This window comes from Vanellus vanellus, assembly GCF_965231255.1.
Source record: "Vanellus vanellus genome assembly, chromosome: 1".
NCBI lineage: Eukaryota > Metazoa > Chordata > Aves > Charadriiformes > Charadriidae > Vanellus > Vanellus vanellus.
The window spans coordinates 90,021,142-90,031,580 of NC_138905.1; the positions used below are offsets into that span (position 1 = coordinate 90,021,142).

The window sequence follows — 10,439 nt, forward strand, 5'->3', positions numbered from 1 at the left end:
CAAAGAATTTCTTCGAGGCAGGAGAGAAAATAAATGAGACGCCTGGAGACACCCAATATTAATATACCCCACTTCTCCCATGCAACCTCCTGCAAATTTGTGCAGGAAAATTAAGAGACCAAATTTCTTCTCAGAGCTGACTGTGGTATATATCTATACTCTGTTGCTAGAATACAGATTTCTGTATCTCTGTCGCATTTTCTTCATCCTTTAGAAGAAGCTTCAGCATTAATGACAGTAACAGAGGAACAGCTGGTCTCTCTCACACAAGCATTTAAAGGCCTCCCTTTGGTAGAACCTAGAGGAGAACAAAGTCCAAACCATTTTGGAATTTCAGGCCAAGATCCAGTGAATGGCCAAGGTATGTGCATGCATGTGTGAAGGATGAAATGGGAGTGGTGTCCAGTTTTTCCCTGTAGTGGAAAATTTGGTATTTAATAGATAAATACTTGAATAAATACCTCCTGCATGAACATGAATCTCACTTCTGGAAATTCATATGCCATGGGTTCTGCTGTGAGCACAAGCAGTTTGCTACAGATTATTTTTTTATAATATATAGGTTGTATTCCATCCTAACTGGCATCATTCTGTCTGGATCAGGACTTCAGGATTAAACGTTTAGCCAAGTCCTGGGCTTGAGCTTTAAGTGATACATAATATATTATATTAAAAAAGAGGGGGGGGGGAGGAGTAGCCTTCCCCCATTAAGATGGTTTACAAAGTCAGTTTTTTCTGAGGGTCCTAAAAAAAAAAAAAAAACGACCCCAACTGAATCGGGATCCCACCTTTCTGTTGCTGAGGCAGCCTGACAGTATGAGATTGGTTCTTCGATAAGACGCTGGAGGTCGCTGCTGACCAGAAACAGCAGCTGCTGAGGCTTGTTAACTAACCAGGCAGAAGTCTGTTTCTTGATATTTGTGACTTTATGTCAGAGATGAATGACCAGTGGAATGATATGTAACATAGACGCAGGCTAAGTTAAGCCAGTAGCATTGATGGCCAAACTAAACAAATATGATTCACCTTGTACTTTTTACATTATTTCACCGTGGAGTTTTTTCCCAACTGTCTTCCCCAATTGGTTGCTTAAATGCATCGTTTTTGCTGTCGAGGTCAGTAACTCCTTATGAATCCCAAGATTCCTTGGAGCTATTTGTATTCCTTAGTTAAATGTTGGTTTTGTGGACATTTTTGTGGTCAAAAACTTTTGTCGTGACTGTTTCTGTGGGGTTCTCGGGAAGAAGCCACATACCAGATCCCTTTTTTGTGATTTACCCGGGCTGTGTAAAAGCAAACAAAAAATCCTACCCCAAAATATAATCCTCAGACAATCGGAAAAACACCTTTCAAAAAAAAAAAAAAAACAAACCCAAAGAGCAAACATCCCCCCCCAAAAAAAAAAAACACAACAAACCAACCCCAAACCTTCTATACAACAATTCTGCTAGACCAGAATTTTCAAATCTTTTTTTCCTTATTAATCTCTTTTTCTCAAGAAAAGGCATCTTCCTGAGAGGAAAAATTCCTAAAGTTACAAAAATATTTCCTCCTCCTTCAGAAGGAGATCTCTTGTACCCTTAAGGCATCTGATTGGATGTGAAACATTTGAGATAGCTACTTTTAGCACAGAAACCATGTGTAAGTTAACATAGGACTTCTCTGGAGACACAAGTGGCTGAGAGAGGAGTTGGAGCATATCACAGTGACAAACAGCACATGAGGAGGATAATTTGGAAATGCAGTTCTGTACAGTGAAAGAGGGCAAGAGGTTGTTTCTCATTTCTTGCCACGGTCATTGAATAGTGGGTGGCAGGTTGTAAGTTCAATCTCAGAACCTCAGTAGTGTGAACCACAAGCAGTATCTTATATGAACAGCCTCTTCTGGCTCTTTGCCTTTGAAGGGTGCTTTTTCTCTTGCATTTTGGGATCAGGTGTGTTCGGCTTGATTTTCCACTAACTTCTCTTTTGGGAACAAATGTTCTGAACAAAATTGTGAAGAGAGAATTTAAAGATAGCACTGATGGAGCAATGGATGTAAGCATATTAAAATTACTGTGATCTCGCAGCTAGCTACATCTGATTTCATGATGTTCATTTTGTAGTTCAAAATAGATGGCAATCTACAAGCTAGTTGTAGTTCAATACAGAAGAGTAACTTTTTTTTTACTGAAGAGATGTCAGAATTAAATCATAAAAAGATCATCAGAAAGCCCAAAAAAGCTTTGAAGTGTTTTCCACTCCACCATTGTTGTCATCAAATTTATAATATAGGTTCATTAGGACAAGGGTGTATGTCTGCTTTTCTCAAGAGAATATTGCCAAATGCAGCAATTTGGCATTATTACCTATTCCTCACACGTCATGTGTCTGTAGGTCTTGTGCATGTACTACAAACAGATCTCTTACTAGTATCGTGAAATTGTGAGGCTACATGTAATAGATCTTCTTGGTCTTAAGGCCAGTGAAAATTTGTGTTATGCTCCACTGAGAGAGTTCTGTACTTGGGGATCAGAAGGAAGTTAGCAGTGTATGTGTAACATACTCTAATCTGTCTTTTCAGATGCTTGAACATAGAAGTTGGTATTGAGAATTTTCTGTATTGCACAAAACCTATTTTTTTTCCCCCCTTTTTTTTTTTTAATTCTATCTCTGCTTTGTCTCTTTCTTTAGAAAAAATTGATTTGAGCTATTTTGAGCCTAGGGCTGATGCAGGCAACTTGGAAAGTATGCTGAAATTCTCACAGGAAGAACTTCCTTTCAAGTTTCTCCAGAGGTCAGGTGCTTCAGGTGGTGCAGGAGCTGGTAGAAGCTTGCCAGCTCACATCTTCCAGCCAGCTGTGCTGTTGTCACCCCCCCGGCAGAAAAGCAGTCAGGAATTGTCTCCCCTCCAGAATGGTGAGATCTCTCTGGCTGTAGACTTGAGTCTGTGTAGTGTGTTACTGTTTCAGTCTTGCACTACCTTTGAAGATGCATTTTCTATGGAAAAATTTTAATCTGTATGCTTAGACACATTGGTCCTATAGCTGGAATACTTCTGCACCCAGATTTGCATTTCTTTTCTTGCTGTGCCTGCTGCTAGATTTCCTTTAGGCTTTCTGTCCCCTGCAGTTCTCCATCTACTGTCTGCAGTCCTGTCAGTGGCAATCCAAACTGGCATTTTGATTTTGTACTGGTTTTGATTGTCACTTCTGTATGATCTGCTGTACCTCTTTGTCTATGACGTACAGCTCAGATTTCCATCTGCTGATGGTACAATCCAGCCTCCATCACCTTTAGCGGTGGGACCACTGAAGACTGGAAATTCAATGCCTCTGTAGCCCATGCTGCAGACAAACGAGGATGTCTGTAGGCTGCGTACTCTTGCTTTGAGCCAATCTTCCCAGCATAGCTTTTTATAAAAACTTTGGGAGCAGTTTTCCATTGGGTTTCATTTAATACACAGGAAGTGGCTGAAGAAGTTTTGGGTGAAATTACGTGGTGCAGATTAACGCAGTCTTGTGTCAGTATGCATAGGCTTCAGGAATTTTATGTCAGTAGCTCAATTCTGGTTATTGGGAGGAAGAAAGTTCTTTAGGGGTGATTAGGGAAGGTATTTCTCATTTAAACTTAATGAAGGGAGCAGAAGGGAGGACCCTCTGTGACTCTCAAAATGAGCTGTTTCCTCCTGCAACTGTCATTGTAATCGCATGCATCTTGCTGAATGTGCTAGGCACTGTAACCCTCTGGGCCGCTGTAACCCTCTGTTGTTGATAGACGGATAATTGCATTTATGGCTGGCTTGATGGTTGCTGACAGGAGGCAGGGCACAATAGTTGGGTTTTGTGCCTTCCCTACACCCCCCTCCCCCCCCCCCCCCCCCCGCTTTTAACTGTGTTGCTTTGTAAGTCTTTTCCAAGTTAAAAAATTAACCCCAAAGTCCTTTTGATTTAAGGAGTTGGCAGGACAATTGAAAGTTTATATGTAGTTCAAGTGGTTTGGTGGTTACCTATGCTGCAAGGAGGCATGTAATAAATCAGGAGAAATTTAACTAAAGGTAGCTTGCTGCAAAGAACAACATCTGGCTTCAGTCCCATTGAGAACTGTCAGATGTGGTCTGTCATTTGAAACAAGAATATAAAACTATTCTGAGACTTCACTATAGTTTAGCTATGTGAGGAAAGTATTGTTAAGACTGTTGTGTATTTTAAGACTGTTAAGAATTCTAAATGGTTCACCAAATGTTAAACTTCTTGAATGTTTCTATATGAAAAAACATTCATAAAACAGATATATGTGTAGATTTTTAAATGTCATACTCTGCGCAAGAGGCAAAAGCTAAAGCTTGGGAAAGAATGGGCTATTTGGTATATAAAGCATGGAAAATCTGGTTTTGATCACAAAATCCAACTTGGACTTAACATATAGCAGTGGGTGTAGTGTGTTATTGATTTGCTAATGATGACCACAAAAAAATATTTAACTACTTTTGTTGTCCAGAGTGCTTCCCCTTTCATAGGGGCTGAGGAAATAATGAGTTAGTTGTTATGCCAAAAGTCTTGTATTACTTTGTTTTATTATTCTAAAAGTTTTGTTACCTACCCAGTATAAATATCTGAACTAAACTGCAAAATTACAGTTTATTAGGTAAGGTAACTGGATTTTGGAAAATGGAGGGTTAACTAAGTAGTGTTTGATCTATCAGCTAAGAAATACAAAACAATTTATCTTCTTCTTTTGGACTTTTCTCTCAATCTCTCATTAAAGTTATATGAATGTAAGACTGTTTGCAATAGGAAATATTAACCTGGTGAGTTCTTGCAGCAGGATTTTGCACAGAGGGATTTTGATCAGTAACATAACACTATTCAGGCTAGATGTTTCAATTCCAGCTCCTGCTTGATTATTACTAGCCTCATGCCATAAAGTCACTGTTAGTTTCCTTGATGAGGATCACGTCTTTTTCCTTACTGTTCCTTTATTTCTTCTTTGTAGTGTTTACAGCCATTTCTCAGTCTCCTGAAAACACTGAAAGAGAACCATGCAAGGAAAGGAGCTCACCCTCCTCCCTGAGAACACAGAGCACAAGTGAGAAAAACTGTCTCCTCTCTCAAAGGCAACCAGTTCCTCCTGCAGACAAAGACTTGGGGAGTTCCCGTGAGAAAATCAGTTTGTCCTGCCCAGGTGACACTAGAAAAAATAGCACAGCTGAAGAATTATTTCAAAACAGTGACCTGCTGGGACAGATAGCTGAGCTCACACGGCAGAACTCTCTAATTAAAGCTCAACTGAGTAAATTCAGAGGCTTCTCTGAAGACACAAGTGGCTGCCTACATCAGCCAGACCCAATACCAAATGCACATCCTAGCTCAGACTCTTCACGAGGACAGGTGAGAAATTAGTAGAAAAGGAAGGCTGGATTCCCTTTCTGCTGATCTGCTTACCCATAGCTTACTGATGCTTTAAGACTGCTTTTTTCCTGTTGTCAGTTGTTCTAAGGATAATAGTAGAAAAACAAATATTCTTTTCATTCATTTGCTTGGAGACTTTGATTTTTTTTTTTTTTTTTTTTTTTTTTTTTGCCATTCCCTAAGGAGTTCAACAGTAGTTTCTCATATTAGGCCTATGTTGTATATGGGTGCTGAAAAGCCCAAAGTGTGTGGCACACTTACAAGCTTGGGATAAGGTTATGCTGCAAAAAGAGAGGTGCGATTGCAACATGATCAGGCATATCTCTTGTAGCTTGAGTAATATTAACAGTGAAAGCACTGCACCAACCCACGGGTTCTTGTGAAGCTTGTAAAGTGTGTATTTAAATCCATGGCATACATCTCTGCTGCTACTGTGACCCAAAAGCCCATGAGATTAACATTGGTGCAAATCTCTTGCAAATATTTGATTACACACAGTGACTGAATTACTGTTGAATTAAGGATCCTAAAGATTTTGGATTTCCTCATGTAAATGTAGGCTGACAGTGTTGTCGCTTTCCACATTGTTTTATGTTGTGTAATGTTTAGTCATGTAGTTGTATAAAGTGATGCAAAGTATTTTAAGTGTTGTTTTTGTGGAAACAGTAGCTGGAGGGGGAGGGGAAGGTGTCAAAGTGGATGAAAACATGGTTTAAAGATGATTCCAGGATACTTCTGCTAGAAATCTGCTTTTGTTTGCCCACGCCATCCTGACTATGCGACTGTCTGATTAAATATTTTCTTAATTATGGTTAATTGCTAGATGATTGGCAATTTTCTTTTTTTTTTCTTTAATGATACAGACAATAGCTGTTTTCTCCTATTTGTAGGAAGAGCAATTTAAAATATTGTTGTGTTTAGTCAATTACAGGACAATGAAAGGGACAAAATCAGATTTTTCACAGGAGGTGCTATATAATTATGTTTACTTCCAGTTTGAAAACTAAATGCATAGATATACTTGAACTGTATTGCATGCTCTCCCTGAAGGTGCAAATTAAGTTTTTAATTGGAAGTAATTATCCAATTATTCAAGTAGACTCATCTTGTGGTATCGAAGAGCTTGGAGGAAAGAATAGCAGAGCTGAATCGTCAGAGTACAGAAGCACGTGATAAACTGTTGCAGCTAATAGAGCAGCAGAAATTAGTTGCTACCGATATGGTCCCTCCAGTGACATCTCCTGTTCTACCCCCATCCCTAAATTACACTGGTAAGTACCCAGCTTCGGGAGAAACAAAACATTGTCTTACTGTTTTTTCCCCTTTTGGGAGTTCCGTGTCCTTATCTGATTGGATTAGCGGTTGTGGTCAGCAGTACAGTTGCTGCTAATGACTGTGTGGTACAAACACTCCTTAGTTCAGAGAGCTAAAAATATATTGGCTAAACTTCTCCTAAAGTTAGTTTCTTAGTGATTACTCTGCTGCAAATATCATGCTTTGTGGTAAATCTCCTCTTTGCTATGTCCTTGTCTGCAGAACAATTCTGCTACATAGTCATGAATGGGCAGAACGAGTCTTTTTAATCAGTCCTCTCTGCTGGAGAATCTGTTAATAAAAGGACTAAGTATTTACATCAGGCTTCTATAAATCATGGCAGAGTGGTTATCCAATTCTTGAACACACTTCAGTTTTTAGTCTTTTGGATGCTCTTTCCATCAGACTACCTTGTTGAGTTACTGCCAGTGCTAATAGAAGGAAGTTACTGAAGCTTCCAGTCATCTAAAGAGATAAATTAGTGAAGGGAATATTCTTGCTGATTCAAGATTCATAGATTAGCTGCTATGTGTAACTATAAACAAAAACACTCTACAGCAGGTGAGGGCTGCCTTATCTTTTCATGGAGTTACTGCAATTACAGGCAGAACTGCCCGTGAGCATGTACACCTGTTCTGTCTAGGACACCCACCCTTTCCCCCTTCCTAAGCCGCAGAGGATGTATAAAGGGAAGGACTTGAGGGGGAGGAGAGACCACATGTGTGTGCATATATATGCAGGTGCATATGCAACAACTCATGCAGGGGAATCATAACACTTTTAACACTTCTATGGCTGCTGTAACAAATTCATCACAAAAAGTAGAATCTTAAAGGAACAAAGTAGAGAAATCAGAAGTCTCAAAGTCTCTGATTGCCAGAAACCAAAGGCTTATCTGTGGAAGAATCATTCTATATCTGTGCACGTTGTCCATAGTTGCTCTGAGTATCTCCTTTCAATGTCTGTCATTTTCAGAGGGTGGGTATGGGGCTGATGTTTAGCCTGACATTTTATGCCTGCTCTGTATATTCTGTACCATTGTGAAGAATTACGTGATGTCCTTCAAAAAATGGGGAAAATAGAACTTTGTGCAATGTTGCTGTGTTCTCATCAGAATCAAGCTATTATTTATTGCCTAGAGAATGCAAGGAAGACAATTGAAGTGTCTATTCCTGTGGCAGTTGCTATGGACAGCTCCAAAGAAGATAGTGTTTCCCCTGCCAGTATGACAAGTATAAGAAGGTAAAAGTTAACCCTTTACTATTTCATTTTTGCAGTGTCTTGATTACCCATGGAGCAGAATTTGAACACAATGGAAAAATTGCTATGTTTTTCTTTGATTTTGTGGACTTGCCCTGACTTCATCACACTGAACTGTGGAAATGGGACAAAGGTCTAATAGCTTTTTCACAACTCCATTGTTTGTATTTCAAATACGTGCAATAAGACAGATGACATGGGTTGTTGAAGAGTATTGATGAGGGGTCCTAACTCAGGATCTGAGACATGATTCTAGTAGTCACTTCCTCTTTTAACTTTTTCAATCTCATTTTGAATTTCTACAGGTCTGTAGGTGACTCTAGCAAACCTTGTTCACCCCTAAGTACCACATCAGAAAGTATGAAATTAACTCCTGTCAGCCAAAGGCCAAAGGTACGACTGAAAACATTTTCAGCCAGAAAGTCTGATTGCGGTGCCATAGAAGGAAAAAGCAAGACAGATAAAGAAGGGGAGAGAGTTCGGTCCTACCTGAAATCTGCTGAGCCTAATAGTAATTGATTCATTGCAGTCTGGATTCTGGACAATTGATAAGGGGAGTTCCAAGTGCTAGTGATGTTAGTTGTTTGCTGCCACAGAGCTGTTATTTACAAGTGAATGATCCTGTAACTACATTTTCGGATGTGGCATCTTCATGTGTTAGAACTAGGAACCTCTGGCAGTCTTTCACTGGTGGCTTTAGAGAATTTCAAGTAATGATTATGATGTAGTGGTAGAGCCACACACACAGGAGGCAAGCAAGCTTGCACAAGTCAGTTGCTGAAGAATAAATAAATCCAAATGCAAAGAAAAATCACCAGTCTGATTTCTGATTCCCAATGTGCAAAGGGAAAAAGACTACAGTGAGATGCTTTTGTGGGGAACTCCAGGCAGTAGTACAGTCTGGTAAACCAGTTACAGATCTGTTTGTATGCTTGAAAGCAACAATGAGGAGATAGTAATATTGTCTTGCCTGATGTCCAGGAATAATCTAAATTAGGAGTAATAAAGAGAAACAAAGTTAGGGTCCAGGACTCCCTACCCTAACAGCGAAGTATACATCCCCAGAGGGGAAATTTGGAGTACTAAAGGTAGATGTGGCTTAAAGTAGGTGTTGGCTCTACCTCCGTGGTGCTGATGGCAAACAATTGCAACATATCAGTGAACAGATAGGTAGCAAGCCTACAGAAGTCAGCACTAACTAGCAAGCCTATGGGAAATTTGTGATGCGTGAATTTCAACTGGTTTCTTCTTTTGCAGGTGGAAAAGCAAAAAGAAGAAGGCTGGTTTGCATTGTCGATGCACGTTATGTAAAGGAAGCTGCACTGAAGTCCTATATTTTTTTTAAATCTTTTTTTTATGGACCAAAATAAGGTCACAATAGTCCCACTCTCCAGATGTACAGTTTAACTCTGAAGTGCTTTCATGTCAGTGCCATTAGTATAAGAAGATCCATATTCTTATTGTATGTGTGCCATACAGAGCACTATAAGAAGTCCTGGGAATGAGTTTCTGAACTGGACACGCTGCTGTGACATCATCCCATTTCACTGAATAAACCTTTCACAAGATTGTAAACTGAGGCTGCCGTGGCAATACAAATGAGCATCTGATATCTGCGTTAGATACGCTGAAGACCAGGAGGTTTTAGAAAATGCATGTGAAACTTTCTGGAGTGTGTATTTGCACAAGATAAGGGAATCAATCAAGAAAAACTGAGAGGGGGAATGTACCCATGTTCAAAAGCAACCTGGAGATTAGGAAGCCAGTCTATTCCTGCTGGATAAGAATTTGCATCAGAAATAATTTGTTCCTTCTATGCTTGCAATTGCTGCCAAAACTTGTGTGTTCTGTGCAGTTAACATATTGGGGATTGCACCTGGACTTGAGGATTGCTTTTTAAAAATATCATTTAATATTTTTATAGCGAATATAAAGCGACTATTTGAAGTTGAAATCAGAATCTATTTGCTATGTACTAAAGTATGCTATCTTTGATACAATAGAGAACTGATAGGAGTATAGTTGTATTAAGCTGTTTTGTTATGTGTATATGTAATACTCTAATGACCATGTTTTTATATTTTTATTTGACTTTTTAAAGTAGCCATCATTTTATTATTGACAACAGTAAAATCTAGGACTCTGAGGAAATGCATATATATCAGTTCCTTACATTGTAGTAAACTTGGACAAAAACTTTTAGAATGGAAATAAAAAAATGAAAAAAATCTGCAAGTCTGGGGAAGAAAATATCTGCAAGTCTCAAAACCAGATTTTGAGTAAAGTTGTTTTAATTTTTTTATTTTTTTAACTGTTAAATTTGCCCCTAAAGATACCAGTGGTCTGGGGCATTAAAAGGGGCCAGCCCATATCCTTTCAATCAGTTCAGTTCCGGGACAATGAAGAAAAGATACTCCTCTTTCCTATTCTTTTTTTTTTTTTTTTCTAAGGTGGGTTTTCTTTAAGAAGATTTAG

The 10,439-nt window shown here is 39.0% G+C and overlaps 1 protein-coding gene across 1 annotated transcript in view; it reads left to right on the top strand.

Annotated features, from left to right (window-relative positions):
• SPICE1 (spindle and centriole associated protein 1) overlaps positions 1-10,177 on the top strand; it is a 30,575-nt gene extending 20,398 nt beyond the window's left edge. Inside the window, 8 exon segments of the mRNA XM_082498449.1 lie at positions 215-227; positions 230-361; positions 2,674-2,898; positions 4,975-5,369; positions 6,490-6,661; positions 7,844-7,946; positions 8,270-8,357; positions 9,222-10,177. Coding sequence (XP_082354575.1) covers positions 215-227; positions 230-361; positions 2,674-2,898; positions 4,975-5,369; positions 6,490-6,661; positions 7,844-7,946; positions 8,270-8,357; positions 9,222-9,275 — 1,182 coding nt within the window. The 3' untranslated portion in view covers positions 9,276-10,177.
• Positions 10,178-10,439: the final 262 nt, after the last annotated feature.